Source organism: Fusarium sambucinum, chromosome III (genome assembly GCF_050947815.1).
Source record: "Fusarium sambucinum isolate potato_lamoka chromosome III, whole genome shotgun sequence".
NCBI lineage: Eukaryota > Fungi > Ascomycota > Sordariomycetes > Hypocreales > Nectriaceae > Fusarium > Fusarium sambucinum.
The window spans coordinates 6,516,381-6,543,134 of record NC_139292.1 but is presented as its reverse complement, the minus strand read 5'-3'; the positions used below and the strand labels follow the sequence as shown (position 1 = coordinate 6,543,134).

General features: G+C 36.3%; 6 protein-coding genes across 6 annotated transcripts; 4 read left to right on the top strand and 2 right to left on the bottom strand.

Moving 5' to 3' along the window:
- Positions 1-14,127: 14,127 nt before the first annotated feature.
- On the top strand, positions 14,128-15,034 carry FSST1_012324 (endoplasmic reticulum-based factor for assembly of V-ATPase-domain-containing protein; the record flags this gene model as incomplete). Its single annotated transcript, XM_083235538.1, has 2 exons — positions 14,128-14,418; positions 14,468-15,034. The coding sequence occupies 2 exons, from the start codon at positions 14,128-14,130 to the stop codon at positions 15,032-15,034; spliced, it is 858 nt and encodes a 285-aa protein (XP_083082020.1).
- A 72-nt stretch (positions 15,035-15,106) lies between these two features.
- On the top strand, positions 15,107-16,326 carry FSST1_012323 (C2H2-type zinc finger protein; the record flags this gene model as incomplete). Its single annotated transcript, XM_083235537.1, has 2 exons — positions 15,107-15,118; positions 15,568-16,326. The coding sequence occupies 2 exons, from the start codon at positions 15,107-15,109 to the stop codon at positions 16,324-16,326; spliced, it is 771 nt and encodes a 256-aa protein (XP_083082019.1).
- Positions 16,327-16,839: 513 nt separating this feature from the next.
- FSST1_012322 (Zn(II)2Cys6 transcription factor) lies at positions 16,840-18,486 on the top strand (the record flags this gene model as incomplete). The annotated part of the gene is made up of 2 exons (XM_083235536.1): positions 16,840-16,877; positions 16,929-18,486. 2 exons carry the CDS (start codon positions 16,840-16,842, stop codon positions 18,484-18,486), a joined length of 1,596 nt encoding a protein of 531 aa, XP_083082018.1.
- Positions 18,487-18,952: 466 nt separating this feature from the next.
- Positions 18,953-19,715, top strand: FSST1_012321 (EXPERA domain-containing protein; the record flags this gene model as incomplete). The annotated part of the gene is made up of 2 exons (XM_083235535.1): positions 18,953-19,214; positions 19,261-19,715. 2 exons carry the CDS (start codon positions 18,953-18,955, stop codon positions 19,713-19,715), a joined length of 717 nt encoding a protein of 238 aa, XP_083082017.1.
- A 149-nt stretch (positions 19,716-19,864) lies between these two features.
- FSST1_012320 (uncharacterized protein) lies at positions 19,865-22,054 on the bottom strand (the record flags this gene model as incomplete). Its single annotated transcript, XM_083235534.1, has 2 exons — positions 19,865-21,807; positions 21,865-22,054. The coding sequence occupies 2 exons, from the start codon at positions 22,052-22,054 to the stop codon at positions 19,865-19,867; spliced, it is 2,133 nt and encodes a 710-aa protein (XP_083082016.1).
- A 1,799-nt stretch (positions 22,055-23,853) lies between these two features.
- On the bottom strand, positions 23,854-25,860 carry FSST1_012319 (sugar porter family MFS transporter; the record flags this gene model as incomplete). Its single annotated transcript, XM_083235533.1, has 3 exons — positions 23,854-24,441; positions 24,494-25,673; positions 25,724-25,860. The coding sequence occupies 3 exons, from the start codon at positions 25,858-25,860 to the stop codon at positions 23,854-23,856; spliced, it is 1,905 nt and encodes a 634-aa protein (XP_083082015.1).
- Between the last annotated feature and the right edge of the window lie 894 nt (positions 25,861-26,754).

Below are 26,754 nucleotides of genomic sequence, written 5' to 3'. Positions count from 1 at the left end.
GGTATTAATAGCTAGCGCTTAATATTAAATATTATACCTTACTTAAAATAATATAGGCCTATATAATAAAATAGGGAAAGCTATTTAATATATTAATATAATTAGTCTTATAGAGCAGTAGAAAATAAAGTTATCTATATAGAAAATAATACTAAGATATTATAGGAGGTTAAAGGGATTTTAGCTAAACTCTATAGAATAATCTAAGGAATTATAGAATAGATTAATAGCCTAAGAAATTAATAGCTATTATTAATAACTCTAAATTAATAAATTAATAAACTAAGAGATAAAGTAAGGAAAATATTATTATTACTAAGGATATAATAAACTAAGATAATAAAGTATTTACTATTAAAATTACTAAGGATTCCTATTATATTCTAAACCTTAAATATAAATATTTTATAAAAGTTTTAAGTAAATATTAGTACTAAAGTATTAAAATAAGGCTAAAGTTACCTTAAGCTAATACTATTTAATTACTTTACTATTAAGTATATATTAAAGATAAACCTTTATCCTATAATATTACTATTATAAGGGATTTACTATATAAAGACCTTATATTTACTAATATTACTTATTTTCTTTTAGATTTTTATTAAGTATTATTTTTATTATTATTATATTCTTTATAGCCTATAAAAACTCTATTTCTAATTATAAAGAAAGTAGCCTTAGTTTAAAATATAGTTTAAAATTTTAGTATCTTAGTATAAGTTTAGCAATAGAATTTTAAGGCAATATATTATATAACTATATTAATTCCTATAGAGTTAGCTTTTACCTCTAGATTAGCCTGCATTTTAACTTTCTTTATCCCTAATATAATCCCCTATTAACCTTTAATTAGCCCTATTAACCCTATTAACCTTATATATAGCTTTTATTACTTATAAGGCCTTTAATATAAATACCCTTATTACTTTAGCTACCTTAGCGGCATTTTTTATAATCTTATCTTTAATTAACTTAATAGAATTATTAAAGACCTTATTAACCTAGGCTACCTATAACTTAAGGCACTAATACTAATCCTTATGCCTATAGTTAAATTTAACTTTCTTAAGGAAGGTAACCTTATTATTATAGATATTAAGACCTCTTATAAGCCTTTTTTTAAGATCCCTTAGGCACTTAAGCTTTTACTTAAGCCTTATTATTATCTAGCCTAGCTTATAGGTATAATAGACTGGACCTAAGCGGCTGCTTATAGGCGTTAATAGATAGTATTATTTAGCTTAGAGAGAAAGAGGGATTTCTAGATAGTTATCCTTCCTTCCTCCTTATATAGAGATAAGATAAGCTACCTAGATTCCTTATTAGACTAGGGCATAGGTATAGCCTAAGCCTATAATATACCTCCCTTCTATACCCTCTAATACTACCTTAAGTAAGGAATTTTTTAAATTTAGTCTAGGTAGGGTCTAGGTGGGGTTCTGGTTAGATTTCTATTAGCATCTTAGCATTAGGAATTGTTTTCTAGAATTGCCTAGCGAAACTTTAGGATAGGTCCTAGTAATATTGCCTTGCATTTTTAGGTTTTTACTATATTGTTTTCTATAGGTATTATTAGGTTTATGTATCCTAACTATTATCCTAGAGACGTTTTTATTTATGCCCTACTATATGCCCTAGTTAGCCTTATTGTTTTTCTATCTGCTCTCGTTAAAGTTCTTAAATAACTCCTTATCACTCCTCCTTATATCTATTATTCTACTTTATTAAGTTCTTCTATATCTTCCTTTATATATTCTCTGCGCCTATAAGTATTTAACTATTATCTATCTTATCTTCTTATTATAACTAGCTTTTATATCTCTCTATGCACTTATCTTGCCTCGCCTTTTTCCCTCCTGCTATCTTATTATACCTATCTATGCCTATTAGTATCCGTATTGCATTAATGTAAACCCTTGCTAATTTATCCCAGATCTTGCTATTACTATAGCTACTGCTGCTAGTCCTCCTGGTAGTCCTCCTATTCCCCTTGGCAGTGGAAAGGATAGCCCTGCTAGGCACTATGCCATTAGTATATATATTATCAATAGCGATAGCGATAACGAAGAGTTTCAGGTCCCTATAGCCCTTATTATACCCTGCGTCTAGTATATCGCTAAATTATATAAGTCTAGGATCTCTAGACCTTATTTATTAAGTAATAGCTATACCTGCAAGCAGTATTTAAAGGTAAAAGGGATATATTCCTAGGAGGACTTGCTTTATGCCTCTGATATTGCCCTATAAGCCTGACTATGCTATTTGCAGTCCCTTACTGAGAATAATGCGCATATTATTATCCCTAGTATAAAGAAGAAGCGCCCTTAGGTTACTAAGGAATTTCGCTATTATGCTAACTAGTTTAAGGATTTGCTTATTACTGCCTATGCTAACCAGACTTCTGCCTAGCCTGCCTACTCTCCTCCTAGTGCCTATTAAACTCCCGGGTCTAACCTAACCTTATCTATCTCTGGCTCTTAAGCTATTATCCCGCTGCCCCTTAACTTCGGTTCAGTTATCTCTCCTGCCTATAGTGGCGCCGCTGCTTTCCAGCAGTAAACCTAGGCTAACTTCCAGGCCTTAGCTTAAGCAGGCTATACCTTTATCTATAAGCAATATGACCAGAATGCCTAAACTGCTTTTGCCCTTGCCGCTAATACTGCTGCCCTCGCTAAAGTTATTTGCGCCTTTTGTAGGTCCTGCTATTGGTCTCGTTTTTATCGTCGCCAATGCAATGAATCTGCTAAGTCGGAGGGGTCTGACTGTTCTCGCTCCCCCGGCGGCAATAACTAGTTTTTAGTTAGTGGTGTTTATTGTCATGCCCTTTAGGGTAGCCTAGGTTTAGCTATTGCTGTGCTGGTTAGGTCTATATTGCGCCTAGGTTATACCTGGGTTATCTTATTTCTGGTTCTGCATAGTTTGTTTTTAGTCTTTGTTATCTGTGTTATTATTGCGGCCGGCGTGCCGCTGTTATCCTCTGTTATTTTAGGTAGTATCCTGGCCTATTTAGGGCTATCTAAATAAAATATACTCCTATACTTCGCTTTATACTTGTCTAGTGCCTATATATTTAATATATTCTCTAATAGCTGCTATTATAGTTTAATATAGCCTTTCTATTTAATTAGTATATTGCAGTATTATCCTTATCCTGGTGTATTCTTGGCTGCTAAGATAGCCTTAACCTTATATTCTTTTTAGAGTTCTGGTTTCCTTTCTTAGAGGACTAGCTGCAGCAGTAGTCTTGTATCTACTTATATTTGCGAGGGTAGGGGATTTAAGGCTACTTATTCTACTAGGTTAATATGAAAGTTTGGATAAATCCCCGGTGAGATATTGAGGCGAATATTGAGTTTATTTGGAACTTTAACTATATTATACTTAGCTATTACCTAATTAAGTTTCTTGCTTAGTCGATTTATTTTAATATTGCATAGGTTAAGCTAGACTTGGTCTTTAACTTAGAATCTCTTGGCTAGATGTTAATATTAGTTATAGGAGTCCTATATCTATTATTGATAGTATATAATAGCGGCCTGTGCTATCTCTAACCCTTTATAAAGTTAGGCAATAAAAGAGGCAGCTTATCCTTTAGGGTTTATAGCTAATAGTTAGAGTTATTTAGCCTGCTATATAGTATTAAAGTTGAACCTATATAGCAGTCTATTTAGGCTATAGCCTATTACTGTAGATAGTTTATTATTTAAGGCTTGCTGTATTGCCGGGAGGTATTCTGGCTAGTTAAACTATTTAAAGGATATTACTATGCGCAGGATGGCTTAGACTTCTTAGTTAGCTTGTTTAGTTCTGCCGTCGGTTTAGGGATAATAGGAAGTAAATAGGAGCTGCTCTATTCCTATTAGTCGATAGAGTTCTCTTTAAAACTTACTTAACTAATCCAATCCTCTATCGGTTATAATTTATCTTGGGAAGCTATAGAACCTCTACTAGCAGTATTTAAACTGTATAGCGCAAGCTTCTGCTAAGATACTTAATAGTGCCTCTAGCTGAATATACTTTAATAGTCTATTTATTATAACTATGCAGAATGTTAGGTTGGCCTCTGTCTGGCCTGGTAATTCTACTATAAAGTTGATTAAGATTTGCATAAAGTATCTGTTGGCAATAGGTAATGGGCATAATAGGCCTTATTATCTCTATCTACTCTTATGCGCCTTGGCATAGTGGCAGTTCCTGTAAAATTGCCTAATAGCTTGCGATATACTATCCTAATAGTAGTTATAAGTAATTATCTTAAAAGTTATATTTCTTCCTGGGTATTCTGCAGTAAGGCTATTATAGATATTATAAATAATTATTATTATAAGTAGCTTATATAAGGGTAGCTATATTTATCCTCGGTATAAGAGTGCTCCTTATAGGTTAATAGAGCAGTCTTGGATCTATTTAGCTATCTCTGCGGTCTTTAGAAACTTCCATTCTTTATCCTTAATAGCTTATAGTCAGGCCCTGTATATATATAATGTTACTACTCCTTGATCCTATAGAGATTATAGGTATATATTAATAAAGATTATAGATCCCCGTGGTATCCTTGCCTAGGTAGTGTTAATACTGTCTCTGTCTATGGCTGGCCTATTCTATATAGGTGGTTCTTCCTTATTGGTTCTCGGTGGGTTAATTGTAGTTGCTAAGATACTAATTGGTTATAGGACTTAGCCTCTGCGTAATGCTATATCTAAGTAGTCCTAGTCTCTTCAAGAAAGTGCATTAAGTCTAGAAGCTAGCTTCCTTGGTTAATATTAGAGGTAAAAGTTAAATTGAGATAGTAGGTTAGCCTAGCGTGCTTGCTGTTCTAAGATTTTATAAGCTTTTGTAAAGTACTTAAGGTTCTTATAATTTATATAAATTATAAAAGGATAATAAAGTCTGCAGAGCTCTATAGACTAGGCTATTAAGTATAAGATAATAGCTAATAGTTCTTTATTGTAAATTATATAGTTGCGCTATGCTGGATTAAGCGTTACTAAGTGGTAGGCTACTGGGTGCAGGATTCCTTGGCTGTTTTTCTAGGATAAGCATTTACCTAGGGCTATACTAGAATAATCTGCTTTTATAATTATATCCTTATCTGGCCTCTATTGTGCTAGGATAAGGCCTGTAATAAATGCTTCCTTAAGCTGCTAGAATGCGTCTTAGGCGGCCTTTATCTATTTGAACTTTATATTCTTCTTTATTAGGTAGTTTAGCGGCGCTATAATAGCAGTAAAATTATTAATAAAGTTACGATAGAAGTTAGCAAATCCTAGGAAACTTTGTAATCCTCGTAGGCGCATTAGGGGCTCCTAGTCTCAAATAGCAGTAACCTTTTCTGGGTTAGGTCTAATCTTAACTTCTGCCTGGATAATATATCCTAGGTATTTAACTGTATCTATTATAAAGTTATATTTCTATAGATCTAGATTAAGCCCTGCCTATCATAGGCATTCTAGCGTCTTATAAACTTTCTGCATATAGTCCTTTCGCGACCCTCTACTGTAGATAAGGATATTATTAAGATATACTATAGTAAAAATACCTAGGGATATACTTAAGGCATTATTAATATATCTCTAGAATATAGCCGGGGCGCCTGCTAGACTAAATAGGGTTACTAGCCACTTGAAAAGCCTAAAGCGTGTTTAGAATGCTATAAGGTATTCTTGGCCTAAGGCAATTCGTATTTTATAGAATGCTATATAAATGTCTAGCTTTATAAGCTATTTCGCTTCTAATAATAATTACAGTATCTCCTTAATAAGGGGTAAAGGGTATTAGTCCTATTATATAACCTTATTAAATGCTTTATAGTCTATATAGAATTGCTATCCTCCCCCTGGTTTTTTTACTAGCAGGATAGGTACTGCAGCTAATAATAAACTAGCCCTGATTTATCCTTTATCTATAAGGTCTATAACTTGTTTATAGAGTTTAAGTAAGTAGTCTCTTGGCATATTATATAATAGTCCCTATAGTAGGTCTAGGGGCTCCCTATCTGGTCTAGGTTTAAGTTAAATATAGTAATCTTATATACCCTAAGATAGTAGTAAAGCAAGTGCCTTCTCGGGATTAAATAGGTCCTTATAGTCTAACAATTCTGGGGGTAATTGGGTCTAGGTAGGGTCTAGGTAAGGCCCTGGTATATATTCTATAGGCGCTATAAGATAGAGGATCTTAGTTATTTTATTAAGGCTAGTAGCAATAAGGGTTTCTGGTTATTATATACCTTTTGCTTATCGTTTTATAAGTGCTATAAAGATAGACCTTATAATAGGCATAACTAGTCCTGGCATTATTCTTATTTTAATACTTTGAATTACTATACTGTCTACAGCTCTAATAATAATCTCGCGCTTCTTAGCGTAAACTATAATATTGCAATATATTAACCATAGGAGTCCTAGTATTATATCCCGGGATAGGTTTAGGATAATATAGAAAGCTATAGGGGACTGCTAGCTATTTAGGTCTATTATAGTTTATGCAATATATATAATTCGTGGTATTATTATCTGTGCTAAGTGACCTTATAACTGTATTTCTATGGCCATTTTAACTTTACAGGGGTATATAAGTCTAGTTAGGTTTAGTTTAAGGCATTATACTAATTGTTTATTTATGGCTCCGTAGTAGTTATAGCCGCTGTTAACTTGCATATTAATAAATAAGTATAAATTTAAGAGGGTAGAGATTATAAGTAGGGGACTATCTATAATTATATCTATCTCTTAGAACTGAGTTCCCGTTCTAGTTTAATATATATTTATTAAGCTATTATAACTGACTATTAACTCTTGCGCAAGACTGCGCTTAAGGGTCTTTAGTTTCCCTGGTTATCCTCTGACTAGGTGCTATTGTTATCCTGGTCCCTAGCTTAGAGTACTTAGACTTGCATCTAGTTAGCTGGTCATTATGCCAGGCCTAGATAGCATAAAGCCGCTATATAGCCCTGGGAACTGCAGCAAAGGCATAATCCTAATGTGCATTGCTGTTAAAGTATCTCCGTTAAGACCCATTAGGCTCTAGGCCTAGTATCCATATTACGTCTAATGCAGGGGTTTCGCTTATTATAGGCGGCCCCGGTAGAGGCTAAGTTAACTCCTAATATAATAGTATCGCCATTCCCGTTAACCCCGGGTTAGGATAGCGTCTAGGTTAAAGCGTAACAGTTAAGGAACTTCTCCTTAAGCTTATATAATTCTAGCTCAGTAGCAATAGCCCGATATTAGGATACTGCTTTATTATAATTATTACAAGGGATGCCTTAGCCAATTAAGCAGTTATATAACTGCTTATTTAAGGCATAGTATAACTTCGCAAGCTTAATGCTATTATCCTAACTTAGTCCTCTTACCGTTATAAGCTTTTAGTTAAAGTAAATATAAAACTTAGTAAACTCCTTGTTAAGGCCCTATCGGATATATTTAAGTTCAGTTTATGCAATTTCTTATTGATACTGGTTACTATATATATTTTCTAAGTAGTTAAGAAACTTCTAGGGGTTATAGTATTAGGAAAGTCTGCCCTTAAAGAAGGCTACTACTTCCTATTATATCTTTTCCTTTAAGTTAAAGAAGATATAGAATTACTAATCCTTATAGTCTCCGATTTCATAAGCTAAAGTGCTAATTGCATACTTAACTATTATTCTCTATATAGGCTATATATTCCTATCTCCGTTAAAGGTATAGATTATAAGTAGTTGCTTTCGTTAGTAAGTCTTATTAGTTCAGGGTATTATTAGGACCGTTAGGTTTGCATATTAAGGCATTGGCATTAGCGGGTATAATAGTAGGAAGGCTTTAAGGCATGCCTCTAGGTTGCCTATATTATTATAGAAGGCTTTTTGCTAATCTTGTATTAACCTAGCTATAAGGGCTTAGATATCGTTAAATAGCTCTCTGTATTTAAGTTTAGCTTGGCTAGGTATTACATTTAGCGCTACCTCTGGTTATTATTCTTTCTCTATGTTAAAGTCTAGGGGTATTCTAGTTAGGGGGTTTTCTTAGCCTTAAACTAGAAGAAGCCAAATAATTATAATAGACTGGACCTAAGCGGCTACTTATAGGCATTAATAGATAGTATTATTTAGCTTAGAGAGAAAGAGGGATTTCTAGATAATTACCCCTCCTTCCTCCTTATATAGAGATAAGATAAGCCACCTAGATTCCTTATCGGACCAGGGCATAGGCATAGCCTAAGCCTATAATAATAGGTCTAGAAATATATTATAAAGAGTAAGAGAAGCTTATAGCTAAAGGCAATTAATCTAATAAGGCTATAGTTATTATTATTATACTAGGTCTCTTAGAGGTACCTAGCCTTATATTTTAGCTACTTTAGGCCTTTACTATTATTATTAAGTAAAATAGTATTAATAGTATCCTTTTTACTAAGGAAATAGCTATTAGAATAGTTATAAATATTACTATAGAGGCTTTTTCTTTTAGGAATAGGAGGTATAATACTATATAAGTCCTATAGATTAGTTAGCTATATAATACAGCTAGTAGCAGATAGACTAGGGATTAATTAACTGCCTTAGTATTTAGATAAGTAATTATTTAAAGGTACTTAGTAGGTTATAAGAGAAAGAAGCTATTATATATATAGAAGCTTTTTTTATTACCTTTTTATTATAGAGTTTAGGTTATATTAATTATCTTATTAGGAAAGTTAATTATTAAGAGATATTTAAGTTTAATATATTAAGTTCTTAATCTATATAAATCCTTTAGTTTTAAATTTATAAGAAAAACCTTAAGAAGACTTAGGCTCTAGAGAGTATAGAGTAAAAAATAAAATAAAAAAAGCAGCTAAGATTTTATTTACTATATAAGATTTAAAATTACTTCTATAAGAAATTAAAATATATAATAAATTAAAACTTAAATCCTATTACTATTAATATTAATCTCTATATATAAGAATTAATAAAGATAATCTCTTTTCTATATTTAACTTAGCTATTTAATAAGCTAAAGGTAGAAATTAAAACCTAATATTACTATAGGAATTAGAATAAAGATCTTTAGCGCTAAGGCCTAAAGCCTTAATACTAAAACTAGAATCTTTAAATTTAGAATATAAGTAAAATACTATACTATAGCTATAAACTTAAATATTTCTCTAGGAAATTATAAAATAAAAATATAAAATATAAAATTATTAGCTTAAACTCTTAAAGAGTATACTAATATTACTAAAGTAAACTATAGTATTAGCTATTAAACTAGCTAGCTAGATATTAATAATTAGTAAAACTAAGAAAAAGGCCTAAATATTAAACTTTAAATTAAATTAAAGAAATTAGCTATTAGTTAAAGTAATATAATAGAAAATACTAAATATTAGCTTATTACTAGAAACTCTAGAAATAAATAATAAATACTAAATATTACTTATTAAAAGTAATCTAATTAGCCTAGAGAACCTTATTATAAATAGGATATATTAAATACTAGATTTTAAGAATAAGTTTATAGATATAAAAATTTTCAGATTTTAATAAATATACTTAGCTAATTATAAAATAGCCTACCTAATAGCAGATAAATAAACTTAAATAGATAGTATTAAACCGGGAATTAATTCTTTAAGTTACCTTAATACTAATAGTATTAATTTAATAAAAACTTAAAAATTAAAAATTAAATTTCTAAATAGTAATAAGAACTTTAAACTTATAAAGCCTAATAAACCTTAGAACTTATTAGCCTAGAATATACTAATACTATATCTACTTAATATAGAAAATAATAAATATAAGTACTTAATCTAGTAAAGGCTAAATAGTAAATAAATAGACTAAGATATAAATAAACTTATTTAAAAATTTAAAAAATTTTTAATTTTAAGATCTTTAAGGTCTATTAATAAATTATAATACTAATATTAAGATATACCTAGAATAGACTTATTAGTATTTATTATAATAAATTTAAAAATTAAGGCTAATCCCTTAAGATTTTAAAAAATAGCCTATTTATATTAGCTTTCTATATTACCCTATAAAACTATTATTTCTTAGTTTACTAATAATTATATTAAGGCCCTCTTATTATAGAGTTTAGGTTGCATTAATTATCTTATTGGGAAAGTTAGTTATTAAGAGATATTTAAGTTTAATATATTAGGTTCTTAACCTATATAGATCCTTTAGTTTTAAATTTACAAGAAAAACCTTAAGAAGACTTAGGCTCTATAGAGCATAGAGTAAAAAAAATAAAATAACTATATTAAGATTAAGAATATAATTAAAATACTAGAATAGAAATTTAAGGTTATATAACTATATTATATATATAGGGATTATTTTATTACTAGTATTAAGGAATTAAAATAAATTAACCTTATTAAATATTATATATCCCTAAAGAATAATATATTATTATAATTAGTTTTTAATAAGAGGTATAGCTGCTAAGATATTAAGGCTACCTAGGAGTTCTTATTACTAATAGAGAGATATAATTTAATTACTAGAGGAGATAGCCTATAGGTAGTATCTATTACTTAAATACTAAAACCTAATATACTAAAGCTAGGATAATTAATTTCCTTATAAATAGTTTATAATTACTGCCTAATTAATAATAATACTATTAAATTAAATTACCTATATTATAATATAGATATTAATCTTAATTCTATTTACTATAATTATCTAAAAGTCTTCTTATAGATAGATATTTTATAAGGCTTCTAGGGAATCCTTATTATAAAATAAAATAAACTAAAAACTAGGTTCTATACTTTAAATAGCCTCTTTTATTATAATAATATACTAATAAGACTAATAGGTTTATTAAATACTTATACTTACTTTAAAGACCTTATATTTAGCTATCTTTACTTTAAAGATAATATAAAACTTTCCTCTATATTAAAATACCTTAATAAACTCTTTATTATATTCTTTATTTATATTAATAATTATAATATTACCTCTAAAACCTTTAATAAGCACTTTAAATTTCTCTAGAAATACTATTTCCGAAGAATTATATAAGCGCTAATTAGCCTATTAAAAAAGAAAATAATATTATTTAAGTTTAATATTAAAACTCTTAGATTTTCTATTAATATTAATAGTATATAACTATTATTAAAATACTAAGAGAAATTTAAATGCCTATAAAAATATTTTTAAGTAAATTTACCTTATACTTAGGAAAATATTTAATAACTTCTTTACCTTATACTATTTATCTATAAGTTTATTCTAGGTTATACTAATTTAATATATATTATTAAATTAGTATTCTTTAAATAAATTTTAAAGATAATAAAGATAGGTAAGACTTTATTATAAATAACTAAGGTTTTATAAAATAACTTAACTTAGACTACTAAGGTATAAATAATACTTAAGATAATCTATAATAGTATTTAGTAAAATATAACCTTAAATATAGATTCTTTAAAATAATTCTACTTAGCTATTAATACCTTTAAGATAGGTATAAGCGCTATACTCTATTAACTTAATAAGATATTACTAGGAGATAAAATCTCTATAGTAAACTTTAATAATATAAAAGTAATTATATAAATTAGTAATAAACTTAATAATATTAAATAATACTATATAATACTAAAAAAAGAGATATTTATTATTATTAAAATACTTAAAGAAGTAAAGTAAATAATCTTATATTTTACTTATCTAATAAAAGTTTATACTAATTATAAAGGTATTATTAACTTAATAGTAAATATTAGCTATCTTTATAATAAGGTTAGCTATTAAATTAAAATCCTTAGTAAATTTAACTTAGAGTTTATTTATTATTCTTATTAAGATAAATTACTGCGCTTAGCTAATAGAATATTATAGCTATTTAATATATTATATAATAAGGCTAAACTAATTAAATTAAAACTAGGCTTTAAGTAAGTATTAAAATAATTACTATCTATAAAACTTATAATCTAATCTATAGAATTTTATATAAATATAATTCTATTAAAAGGTAAACCGCTAGCCTTTTTACTAATTTTACTTTTATACTTATCTATAAGCTACTAGTAGAATAAATTATAATACTCTAAGATTATTTTTATATTATTTAGTAATCTAAATATTATAAAGAAAGGCCAGTAAAGACTTATAAAATAATATATCCTAAGATATAGGATTATTAATTAGATTTTATATTATATTAAGAGTAATAAAACTTTAGCAGTTTATATAATAAAGACTAAGGTATTACTTATTCTTTAATAAGTATATAATACTTATAGATACTTTATAATAAGCCTAATAATTAAAAAGCTCTAAGGATAATATTAATAGCTATTATAATCTAGTAATACTAAAAACTATTATTACTTTTATATAATATATTAATAAATAATACTATAAATTCCTAGAATACTACTATTAAATATCTTATACCTTAGGCTATAGGAATTAATAGGTATAAACTACTTAAATCTTATTAACCTACTATTATTTAAAGGATATTAATATATTCTTTTTACTATAAATTATATAATAAAGTTTATTAATAAAGCTTATTATTTTATTATTAATAAAACTAAAGTTCTTAAGACTTAAGAATTAAACTAAGGTATAATATTTAGCTAGCTATAAGTAATTTACTATAATAATAGCAGTTATTTTACTAATATAACTTTCTAGGCTATTATATTAAAATATAAAACTTAACTTAAGTTTAATTTAATATTATATCTATAGAATATAGGATTATTAAAATATATTATATAATTAATAAAAATATAATTATAAAAATAAGCTATAAAATAAAAAAAGATTTTATTAAATTAGTAATATTAAGCTTTACTATTAATCTTAATAAATATAAATTGCAGATATATTAAAAATCTAGGAATATCTCTAGCTATAGTAATATTTAGCTTTAAGCTATTCTTAAGATACCTAGGTATTTTAAATATACTTTTAAATAATAAATATATAGAAAAGATTAATTTAATATCTAGAGAGTTAAATTTAATATATATTAATATTAAAAAAAAACTAAGAATAGAAATTTAAAAGTATTAGAGTTTATAAGTAAATATTATATTATTAATATAATATTAATATCTTAGAGCTAATATAATAGTCTAAGAGAAGTAAAATAAGCTAAGTAAATTATATATAAAATTTTATAAAACCTAGGGAAACCTCTCTATAATTATTTAATAAAGTTTAAATATTACTTACTTAATATAAAATCTAATAAGACCTTTAAAGGTCTATAAAATCTATATTAATAATTTAAAACTATATATCTTAAGGCTAGATTATTTATATTTATTATTACTTAAAGATCTTATAAAGTATAATAATAATCTTAATAACTAATAAATAATAAAAGACTTATTATAAAATTACCCTAAGGATATTAATTAACTTAGAGTATTAAATTAATTATTAAACTAAGAGTTAATATATCTAGCTTTATAATATTTATATAATAATAATAAAATATACTAGGATTATTTAAGAAATTAAAATATATAAAAATAGTAATTAAAATTAAATTCTATAATTTAATACTATTAAATTAAGGTTTATAAATAAACTATAAGATATAAGGTATTATAATTAAGGAAAGTAATTAAGATATAAGAATATAAGATATTAAAATAGTTAATTAAGAATTAATATATTATAATTATAAAGGATAATAGCTAAGAGAATCTTAGTAAAGAATTAAAGCAGTTTATTTTATATTATAGTTAATACTATAAAGAAATAAAGGCAATATATTATAGGGGTTTCTTTATATTAGCTTAATTATAATTTTAGTAGGCTTAATATAGCGCCTTTAGGTGCTATACCCTGCTGCAGTAACTTAGCCTAATTAATAACCTTCATATGCACACGCAACCTTTGCATTTTCAGGTCCGTCCGGCCATGACACCATGGCAGGCTGCCCGTATCATTGGTGGGGCGAGCTATGTGGCCGTTTAAGCTAGGTCGTCAGCGGATGAATCGCTACCGACTCTGAGGAACTGGCCTGTAAATGTTAATTGATGCCTGCGACTTTAATCTTTACATGAAGCATCAACAATCAGCATTTATTACGAGCGGTTATATCAGCGGTTATTGTTCTCTAAACCTATAATCTTTTCATTCTATTACACCGCAGCATGGCGCTACTCACAATGACACCCTCCATCGTGGAGGCACTGTCGACTGTTCAACCACCAGAAACACCAGTCAGCGAAGATCACGACAACGAAAACGAGACCCAAGAATCACCACAACCTACAAACGAACCTTCTCTAGACGATCCTCAAATCGGAAAGCCCATATCTCATGGCCAAATTGTCCATCTATGGAAGCGCTCACAAGAACACGACGAAACAAATTACTCTCTCGAACAACTCCTTCGCGGCGCATTCGTCTACATCCCCCCACCACCTCCCAAACCTGAACCTGTATGCCCATCGATGCAGCTCTTATTTTGCAAAGCTAATCATACGCAAGTCTCCCGAATACAAAGCCCTTATGGCCCGTCTCCGCCGCCAAGAAGAAGCCCGCTCCTACGAACGAATGATGAATCCTGCCCCCAAATTCGAAACCTTCAAAGACCGCTTCCCTTCCAGCGCCGCTGCCTTTGCAGAAGCCAATCGTCCCACATCAGCTTCAGATATTGGCGACGAGGATATTGCGATGGAGGAAGTGCACAAGCAGGTAACGCTGATCATCAACTTTTTGGTCAGTATAGCTGGTGTTGCTGGAACACTATGGGTTACGGCGCGATGGTGGAGTTTACCCGCGAGATTATTCTTGACTCTGGGTGGGAGTATACTTGTTGCTATTGCGGAGGTGGTGGTTTATAATGCATATTTGTGGAAGATGGACGAAGGGAGGAAGAAGCATGGCAAGGTCAAGGAGGTGAGGGAAGTTGTAGAGAGTTGGACTGTGAGTAAGATTGATGATGAGGACGAGAAGACCATACTCCTTAAAGAAAAGGATGATACGGGGATCAGCAAGTCAGCGAGTGGAGGTTTGAACAAAAGGTCGAGACATCGACAAGATACAGAATCTTAATAATGATAATACAAGTAGTAATAGATATTGATGCTTGCTTTGGCAGTCTCAAACACACTGCATAACGGCGAGATGTATCAAGATGTAAAGCTTTGTATTGGTCACTAATGAATAGCGAAACCAGAAGCATAGGTATTTCGCAATTCTTTAACGGTGATATCATGGCTCAATTTAGAGTACAGTGACGGCATGTGACTGCGCGACAGACGCGTCTCGACGCGACTTCTTCTGGTGGGGGATCCTTGTCGCATTAAATGACTTTCTTTCTCTACTCTGTACGGATACCAAGACCCGAATTCTAGGTCGACCATTCTTCGCGTTCATTCTTCTGCTTCTTCTTTTAATATTGTAATTAATTACTCACCTCGTATATAATTATCCTTCTGTATACAGAATTTGTTCTGTTTGTTTACATTGGTATACTGCCACATACCGCAGCAGCAACGATATTGTCAACCTCTGGAATAAGGCTTGAGAACTTGTTGAAGCGCGAGTAGCTAAACATGTATGTCCAAATTGCCAATGTGCATTAGATAAGTAGAACTGACTGGCGCAGGTCTGAAACTACAACACCATCCACATCGCGACCACGCGCCAAACCACTTCGAACATATGGCAAACGAAGCACAAGGGACGACTCCCAACGCGAAACGAGTCTAAAGAAGCGACGCATCTCGGTAGAAACAAGTCCTACCGAAACATCGGCGTCCAAAGACGCAGATAAAGAAGCACAATCTTTGCCAAAGATAATCCCAGAGGGAACCAAGAACGCGGTAGAGTCTACGAGCAAACCCGTCAAGAAGGGCTCAATCTTGAGTTTCTTCAAGCCTCTTCCTTCTTCATCCACAGCGGCGTCAAGTCCAAAGAGCGACGAACCGCAACCCGAGTCACCTCCATCTTCACCACCACCAAGAATAGAAACACGAAAGAAACCACGACTGTTGCGCTTTCGAGGTACTTCACTACCTCTACTAGACGGCGAGAACACCGAAGATGATGATCAGACGGAAGGAACGGAAGGGGAGAGTGGCGCGAAACCTTCAACAACAGCTCCAAAGGAGAGCTCGTTGAATCGAGAGTCTAGCAACGAAATAAAAGCAGGCAAAAAGAGAAAGGCAAAATCATCGACTGTACAAACGACGCTCAATCTTTCATCCCAAGCGGCGTTTTCTGAGTGCAAGGTGTGCAATACAGTTTGGAATCCTCTGTATCCTGACGATGTTAAGTTTCATATGAAGCAGCATGCAGCGGTTTTGCGAGCGAGGAGAAAGGAAAAAGAGAATGAATTATAAGATTTGATACCCTATTTACGAATAATGACACAATATCCTACCTTCAGTTGTTTGTGTGACTTGATGTATCTGTATGCAAAGTAAGCCTGCATGGAAGGATCTATCTTGGGATGCTCTGAGTTGAGCCAAGTTGGCCGTCATTGGTGGAATTAGATCCCATTTGGCTTACTGAGAAGAACAGGACCCTGGTAATAGGGCTGAGCCGAGCAGGCTAATGTCGATCATGGTTGTCTTGTTCGTGGCACCCGAGAAGAATTGTTAAATATATTTTCCGACATTTCTTTTCCTGCATTTGAAAGACTTAGAAAGAATCGAGATCGATCTCTTGATAGCTATGATTCATGGCTAAAACTCAGGTAGCATCGAGTGATACTCAGCATATTACCCTGGCTATAAGGTGGCTGTGCTTATAGTGATAAGTGAGACTAAGGGCGCAGATGTTGCGATAGAGTCATTTCATCATCTGTCAATTTCTCAAGAAAACAATCTGCACTTTTAACATACTACGATATAATGGCGCGAAAAGCTGGTAACGGGTGCATCACCTGTCGGTAAGTCATGGTTCTTCTCGACCAGTGACACCCACTGATTCATCTCACCAGCATACGTCGTGTCAAATGCGACATGGCCAAGCCTGCGTGCCAACGCTGCTTATCTGGCAAACGAAAATGCGATGGATATCTCCCAGAGGACTCAACAATAACACGTCGTCAACTCGCCGAGGTAGCTTGTCGCATATCAGTCATAGGGCCCATTTCACAAGCTCTATGCCAGTATCCCATAAGTGCAGGCACCAAATCTGCGAACTTGACGCTTTTCGACGTGTTTCGTACACTTACGGCGCCTTCAACTGCTTCATTTATACCGTCGCAGTTTTGGACGAAAGAGATTTTGCAGTTGGCCCATAGTGAGCCTGCGGTGTGGCACGCTACGCTTGCGCTGGGAGCGATCCATCAAAGACATGAGTTGTACTTTCAAGGCTGCAATGACAAGAGCGAGGAGATGTGGCTTGAAGCGAACGACAGCTATGGACGCGCGATATCTTGTGCGCGACAAGTGAAGGATCCTGCCAAGCTATTATCGCTATGCCTTGCCCTCGTATCGATCGCGCATCTCATAGGGCGCTGGTCTGATAGTCAGGTGCATATTATGGCTGCTCATGGTTTATTGAACCAAGCAGGATACAGCGTTGAAACGTCGAGCGCAGCTGAGATGCTGACGCGGTTGGATCTACATGCCATGACATTCTCTGACTCGAGTGCGCCGTATCCTTACAAGAGCGTTCCTAGTAGAGTGTGGATCGATGAAGATATGCAGCGCATTGCTGGCTTCAAAAGTTACGCACAAGCAGGGACGGCACTGTTTGGGGTTATGAGGAGACTCATGATGATGGGCCAGAAAGGATACGATGAAGATCAAGAAACCATGGGTGAAAATCACGACATGTTGGCAGTTACGAAAAGGGATCTTGCATCTTGGGAGTACAAGATGGCAGAGTTTGAGAGGAACCACGCCAGTCCGCACGATCAGAGAGGAGCTATATCCATCAGGCTATACCACACTCTCATGCGTACGTTCCTGGCAGGAGGAGCATTCGGACCAGAAATGCGATGGGATAATCTTGTTGGTCTTTACGAAAGGATCCTCACACTTGCCGAGACACTATGCGCCGACACACAGAGCTTCCACGTCAATTCACCTTTATCCCTCGAACCAGGTGTTATCGTGCCAGTCTTTATGGTTGCTCAACGCTGTCGTCACCCATGGCTGCGTCGTCGCGCGATTACACTTCTCTACAAGCTCAAACGACAAGAAGGCATGTGGTTAAGCGACGGGGCAGCAGCAGTGAGCAAGAAGATAATGGAGCTTGAAGGGCAGACGTATTTTAGAAGCGATCTTGCTAACGATGACGAGAATGCATCATCAGCTCTTGCTTCTGGTGACATTCCATGGGAAGTGTGGGCGAATGTCGATATTGAGGATTTGCCTGCCAAGACGAGCTGGGCGGGTATCGAGAGAGTTCCTGAAGAGAAGAGAATGCGAGAGACGATGGTGATGGTTTTTACCGAGGAGAGAAGAATTGAATTATCGCTTATAATGAGTGCTGGAGATGAATTGGGGACTTATGGTGAAGTGAGGACAGAATCGATAACATATTAATTAGAAATCAGTAATTTGGCGTATTCGGTGATGGTTTGTCTAAGTGGTTGTTTTTCGCGTTCGTATTCGCATGCTCCAACAACAATATCATCAACAACGGAGCTCGGGACGTCCGAAACTCCAGATCAATAGGGCAAAAGGGTCCACCGCTTTATATACATTTTCCCTTTTGATCCAAATCATTGCTAAGCAGCCAATGGAATTACTTATTTTGTAGTGATTTCTTTGAATGGTACGACTCCGGATCTCAGATTTCCGATTGCCAAGGTCGTGCATTGAAGATGATGTGTAATTTGTGGTAATTACGATTGTCATGGAAGGAATAAGGCTGGCTTGTTGTGTCGTTGTTGTTCTGCTGAAAAAAGTACTTAACTCAACGTTGGTGCTCAGCTTTCGTCTTACACCAATCAACTCTACCACTCTATAATTCTCTTATTTGAACTTAACAACACGCATAATCAACGCCATGGATACTCTTGTAGAGGCTGTCAACGCAACTGCGAAAATCCCCCTTCATCCATACTCGCCTCTAAGCGCAGTTCTTCCAGAATATGCCACCAACACATTATCCTCTCGAACTCTCGTGGGTAGCTTTGTCCTTGGCTCTATTGCCATTTTCGCAGTGACGCTGCTGTTCATCAACTCGGCGCCGCGAAAGTTATCCAAGGGAGAGACCTTTGTGACATTATGGTTCGCTCTCTGTGGATGCATCCATTTCTTCTTTGAGGGTAAGTCCCATGTCTATGGATGTATGAATGATGCTGACTACAGCAGGTTACTATGTCGCCAACTTCACCGATCTGTCCAGCAGACTCAGCCTCTTTGCCCAGCTCTGGAAAGAGTACTCCCTCTCTGACTCGCGCTATTTGACCCAAGACTCATTCCTTGTCCCTATGGAGGCCATCACCGCTATTCTCTGGGGTCCAATGTCGTTCTTTTGCGCGTGGAGTATCGTCAAGGAGCACCCTCTGCGACACCCCATCCAGCTCATTATCAGCGTTGGTCAACTGTACGGCGACGTGCTGTACTTTGCGACTTGCTACTTTAACGAGGCGGTGTACAACGTTGTCTACTGCCGCCCGGAGCAGTTTTACTTTTACATGTATTATGTCTTTTGCAATGCCATCTGGATCGTTATTCCTTCCGTCTTGGTGGTGCACAGCGTCGTGGCTACCAAGAGGGCCTTTGCAAAGGTGCAGGCTGCTGAGATGCAGAAGAAGGCTTTGTGAATGAAGGCTGAGAAAGGCGTTCACAGGAGGGAATAGACGCGTGTCAGGTGGGTTCCGATTGAGTCGGCCGATTACAAGCGATAAAAGTCTTTGCACTTAAAGATGTATAGAAGAATCCAATTCAAGTTCTTCCAAGCGTATCACACTATCTACACATATGCCCTATGCCAATCGAGTCTCTTCTCAGTCGTATCGGTCGTCAGCACGATTCTCCCCACATCTGCATCCGGATCGACATCTCTTATTTGGACTCGAATTTTGTTCGTTGCCCGCAATCGATCCTTCGAACTAACTCCGCTTCCTGTTACCCAAGACTCTCTGGGGATCTTGACAAAGGGAGAATCCCGCGTTAGCCCGTCGACACTGTCTAGAAAGTCAGGGGCCAGGATCAGCTCCCGAATAACAGTATTGGCGATAGCGCAGCCTAATAGTATGATTGTTGATATAATAAAAGTGCAAAACCATGCTACATCTATGACATAGATGCTCTCTGTAAACTCGGTCCAAGTAGCAGTAGTATTCTGCCACATGTCGTTACCATATGTGCTTTCATTCGTGGGGTTTCCATATTCATCAATACCATCTTTAAAGCCACTCTCAGCACCTGTTAGAATAGTACTATCGTACGAGGCCATGAGGAACGTATTGAGAGCTGTGGCGAACCTGGCCTCGAAGAGTGCTGAAGATAAATTTGAATAACAGGCCGGGAAGGCAACTCCTTCACGAACATCAGCAGTACTGAACGTCGACGAAGGTTGACGAATGTATCGTTCAAGGAGACTAGGTCTGTTTGGCTGGTAAGGTGCGGTTGTGAATGGCATTTCGTATACGAGACGTTCAGAGACAGGCGAGTACGACAAGTCTGACAAGTATATCGAATATACTGGGTGAGGAGAACGTCGAATTCGATCAGCCTGACAATTGAGGTCATCTTTGCTGCTCAGCCGTTTGCAACCAACTTCAACATCTACATATGAAGTAGTGATGTTACAAACGCGAATCATCTGACCATTACCGCAGTCTCCACCTACTATCAACTGCAATGGAGACTCAAATGTTAAGTTAGTTTTGTTGTTGAAATGCGAATCTGTTGCATTGTTTAAGACAAGATCCATCCAAAGGCTTGGTTTGGTATCCAGTCCGTATTTGAGTTTCTGCTGTTCCAGTGGGCTAGAATCTGTGAAATTTGTGTTGTGATAAAATACCAATGACTCGTCATCTTTGAGTTTCAGCCAAGACGTCCCATTGAATGCATCGTCGCAGCTGAGAGTTTGATAACGGGTGTGTAAAACCATGCTCGAGTTCCCCGCCGCTTCAGGATGAGATCCTCTGCGGACTGGTACGCCGATAAACGATGAGTATGGCACAACAATTTCAGAAGGTATTTGAATCCATGACTCAGGAACACGGTGATCATATTCGGGTAGGAGTTCCATGAATGGAACACGGACGTTACGCCATATATCTTGCTTCCCAAGACGAGCTGCCGGAGAAACCCCTCCCAGCTGCTGTATCACGGTTTTATAATCATCAGCCGAAACATTGGGGTGCGATACCAGAACGTCCGGTCGCGCGAAAGCAGCGTTCACGGCTCTCCGAAAAGCGGGAAGCAATCCTGGTAGAGATGTATGTTGGGCAAATGCGCTTCCACACCCATAGTACTGATAGAAATCGGATTGGTTTATGTTATGGCATAATGTCCTGAGGGGTACTTGGGAAAAGTAATGCGTAGCGTCGATTGTCTCGTTGTGCGTAGGCGACTGGAGGTATAAAGACCGAACAGCGGCTTGACCGCCCAATGGACTGAAACACCATATCGCTATAACGCCAATGGTCCATATATGTATATGACGAAAAGCAAAGAGATTCTTGACAGCAGCAACGGTGGTCTGGCTGGTCAACAAGAACTCGAGAGACCCAAGAGTCGCCCCTCGTTCGGCGCAATAGAGAGCCAGGGTTCTGAGGAAAGGCCCGATGACTGCTGCGAATGAGATAGGCCAAAGAGTAGAAGCAAGTTGGAGGACCTCAAGAATGTTGTCACCGAAAGAACTCTGTTTCTTTCCATAAAGGTGGGCGACCAATTCAATAAGTACTAACAAATGATTAGCTTGGCGAGTAAATAGGTACATACAGAGGTTTATCAACTTACCCAAATACACCACAGGGACTGTTAACAACCCTACGGCCACGCCAACTCTCATCAACCATGAAGGGGAGACTTCTCCCAGAGTAGGACGTTCATTTCCATTTAAATCATGTTGGGAAATACACAAAGTGTGTTTCGATTCGGACGGAGTGGGTGCTAGAGGCTGTGCTTCAGAAATGGTCGGTGAAGTCATATCTGTATGCGGTGGTAGGAATCGAAATGAAACTGCCTGGGGTTTCAAAAGACCATGGAAACAGAATCAGAAGTCTCGGGCAAGATCAACTGAATGTTGTAAAAAAGAAAACCGTAGGAGAGCCTGATTATATTCAGTGGGGGCTGTGTTGGAGTATTGGTTGTACAACATCCAGCCACCAACACAAATAGTTGTTATGGCCAAAAGCTAATTACAGCCCAATTATTCTTCTTCCTCCTTCGGCACAAGGTCAGGAGCTAATATTATGCATGTCTAGGATTGCTCTACCATAGCAACTGCCACCGCCACCCTGAGATTGACAGACAGACAAGTAAGAGAATCTCAGAGCTGAAGGTTAACGGAGTACATCTTGGTGATGTTGTCCTTCAGAATGAGTTAATGCCCAGGCGTTTATGAGAACAGCACTGTTATAGGAACTTTATATTAGTGGTAGTGAGATATATGCCGAGAGTCCCTCTATTTTGTATGCTCTCTCGTTTGATAGCGACTTCCAAGAGGATCGATGCATAATGGTGTGTGTAGATGGACTCTTATTACAATGCTCCTCAATTCTGACCAAACTTCTAGTAAAAGGTCAGCGTACCTTAGGTTTTTACGTCCTTGTATATGAAATAAATAATAACTATTATACAGCTGTAAACCCGTTAGGAGATAGTTAACAAGTGGTGGATTTTTGTGACAGAAATGCTGTTCTGGTGGGCTCTTGACTTGGTTGTATGTGTCAGAATGCTAAAAGAGAATTCCAACCCGTTAGGGTGGCCTGCGCGAACCCGTTTTGGCGTTTTTCCTTCTTCAAAATAACCTTTTGGGTCATGGGGGGAAGTTATCGCGAAAGCCACAAACTAGATCGAACAGTCCAGACAACCTTGTGGGAGAGTTACTGCGAGTTAGCGGCTATAAGACTCAGCCTTAGCCTCACATTTTGAACTTAAAGCTTCAGAGCGAGGAAAAAAGTCGGTGTTAGACTTTATAAATAGAGTAAAACCTTCAAATAGGACTCAGCCTTATATGGATGGGAGTAACCTACTATGCTCCATTGGCCCAAAATTGCAAGTAGGGTGCCGTTAAGGTTCAACGGATTATGGCAACCTCGCATTAAAGAAAGTCACAAGCTTAATGGGTTTGGCTAAAGTATCATGACTTTTTCAGCGTGTAGTTTATTATAAAAGACAAGGAAATAAGTATAAAGGAAGGGCCCAGGCTCAAAGGGAAAAGAAAGCAGGAATAAATTATCATTACTGACTAGTACCTATTTGCAATATAATATCTGTAAGAACCTCTCTGCAAGCTAACGGCAACGATGCCACTCCTTTTGATTATCTTAGATTTAGCCCTGGACATGTTTACCTTATCTCAAGATTATGCCCTTATAAACGTTGATATCTGAAAGACTTGTACATACGACCAAAGCTCGTAGAGAACTCGGGATCCCGTCCGCTCTCCCATAGATAAGCTGCGAAGCGCTGGATTAGTAGTTGGGTCGGTGACGACCAGCGAATCCCCGGTGTTGTATGTTTTTTGCCTCTTACTACTTTTTATCTTATCCTTTTTTTTATCCATAACTAGATATTATAACCAAGTCACGAAAAGAATACATTATAGTATGAGATATGGGCAAGAACGAATGGAAATGAGGATGGGTTGCGGATGAAGCTTGGCTATTGTTTCGCTATGTCAACGAATTCATTACTCGGAGTATCCCACTAACTCCAATGTCCAATTGTAGAAAACTATTATGGAATCATCAAACTGGTAGCATTCTTCCTATTCCTCCTTACTTAAGCTCTCTCTTCAGGCTTTTTAGCATTAGAGTTACCAGCATCGCCAACAATCTCAAACTCATAGAGAGGTTCTTTGATAACATCCTTCTTGAAAAGCACCCACCGCTTAAACCAATACGGAATCGCGACTCGAAGCTGATACGAGGCAAACTTGCCCGTAGGCACAGCAAACACCCAATCCAGTTCCTCAAGAGTACGTTGTTTCGTCTCAGGGACCCAGAATAAAATCATGATGAAAGCGACCATGTTAAATGCTGCGTACAATCCGAATGCGCCAACAGTTTGTAGACGGTCTAGAATGAAAGGGAACGATATTCCGAGAACACTGGCCCAGAAGAAACAAGTTGCGACGGCGAACCCCATTCCTGTCTCGCGGTGGGACAGAGGGAAGACTTCGGCGGCGTATGTGAATGGGACGGGTCCTTCACCAGGAGAATAAAATGCCCCAAAGAGGAAGACGAAGAGACACACGAGAGCGGTACGAAGATCGCCCGTGTCCTTGGAAATGAGAGTGCAGAGACCGGCAGCAAGAAGTGTCCAAGTCATCTGAGGGAATGTAAAGAGTAGCAAACTCCGGCGACCGAACTAAAAGATGTCAGTAAGTATATCATGAAGAGGAACAAGGGTAGCAACTCACAGTATCAATAGTCCAAAAAGCAGGGAAAGAAAATAGCCAGTTGACCAGACCAAACCCAAAAGAACCCACCATAGCTTTAAAGTCAGACATACCAGCCTCTTTAAACACAGTAGTAGAGTAGAACGCGATGATATTGATACCACACATCTGCTGCGCAATCATAACTGTAAAAGCAGCAAGTGTCGCCCTTCTGACTCGTGGAACTGTAAACAACTGTGTAAAGCGCGTGGCATAATTCGTCTTTCCAGACAAGTGCTCCTCAATCTCAAGCTGGCAACTGATGTAGTACATGTCCCGCGCAACTTGTATAGGATCATGTCGAAGTTTCAACATTGCGTTCCAGGCTTCTGGGTACCTGTTCTTCTTCATGTACCAGCGCGGCGACTCAGGGCAGAGATAAATGAGAAGCATGAGGGGAACTGCAGGGATAAAGGGGGCGCCTAGCATAAGACGCCAGTTTAAGCCGCCCTCGAGGTGGAAGATTGCCAAGTTGAAAGCTGTTCCGAGGAAGATGCCAAAGGCTGTCCACATCTGCCAGGACATGACGAGTGCGCCGCGGACAGATGCTGGTGCATTTTCAGCGGCGTATATAGGGACCGTCGAACCTTTGACACCCATACCGATGCCCATGAGGATGCGGCAACCAAGGAACTGCTGCCATGTTTGACAAAAGGTAGAGCCGATGGTCGGCCATATGCAAAAGTGCGCTGCAACAAAAATGACACCTCGGCGACCTAAGAGGTTATTGATAGGATCGCATAACCAACATCCTATCAATGCAGAACCAAGGTATGGCCCCGCATTCACGAGACCAACGAGTAGTTTATCCCTCGTGCTCTCACTCCCTATCCCAAAGACTTTGGGGAAGAAGATGTTTGCGCCATTAGAACCGGTTTGGTCCCAGCCTTGGACAGCAGCACCGATGGAGCATGTTATTATTGTGAGGATAAGACGGCGCGGTAGATCCCATCGATGTGTAGTTTCGCGCTCGAGGCGATGTAATTCTTTTGCTGTGAGTGCGTATTCGCCGTCAAGAAGAGCTGCTCCGCTGGGGTTTTGGGCTACGAGGGCGCCTTTTTTGAGGAGGACAACGTGTTCTGTTAGGTTCTTTCGCTGAGCCCATTCTTCAACATCGGATAGGAGTTGGTCTCTTGGGATCCCGTGGAGGGGATTCTTGACCCTTGCAAGGACTGTTAGATCCTGCAGATTTGAATGGACAAACGGACGTACTTGGCTTCGAGGTTGATTTCGGTATTATCATTGGTGTCTATTCCTGTTATTTGACCTTGGGTTTTGTCTTTGTCTTGCGTGTGTTTCTTTGTAGAATTGGTAGGGGCCAAGTCTGCGTACTCGATCTCTTCAGCCATGATTGGCAACTTATCATGGGAGTTGTCTGAAGTATTCGTTCAAGGAAAGGGCATGTCAAAAAATCTGGACAACAAATTCCATAGATAATGGTGGCTAAAAAGAAGCTACAGAGGTCCATCCTTATATGCAATCATCCTCATCAGTACAGGGGCGCCTTTATCTTGAAGTCATCTACAATACTACTGGCTGACCCTTTCGTTATCACGCCATAGATCATCAGGAGGCTTCATAATGGCTCGCTTCATTGCAAGATCTTTTGACAGGGCTTGTTATCAGTAACAGGCTTGCGATGGTGTCGTTACCATTCGATGAGCAGTGGACTTCTACGCGTCCATCACTGCTCTAATTGGAGTTCATCAATCTCCATCTATAATTGAGTTATCAGGAACTGGGTGTATTCTACTTCGGTCCGATACCTCATGTATTGGAAGCCAATAACGGTTAATTTTATCTTTGAGCGAATGGTATATTTCGAGTGGTTATCAACTGCGGTATTTTGAGTCTCTCTCTCGACGGAACAGCGTAACTACCTTTCCAGCAGAAACGATGACAATATACTGTCCAACAATGTCGCGATTCCAGTGAATACTGTCTTCAGCCTTAAAAAGGGGGACCTATGTCTGATCGATTCGACGACAACTCATGCATAACAGCAGAGAACGCCTCAAATCTTAAGCAACAAAGTCGCAACAGAAAAGAACGTAACTAACATGTGATAATCATAAAGTAGCTGTATCGAGACTTATACGGCCCTGAGAGAAATAGCAGCTCCCGTCCTGGTCAATGCTTAGTGTCCCAGTGGTCGATTACCTTGTGGCTTTGTCGCACTGCATAGCTATTTGCAAGGCTATCGATGTCTCAGATGAGTGAACAAGACCCGGTATCTAATGCTG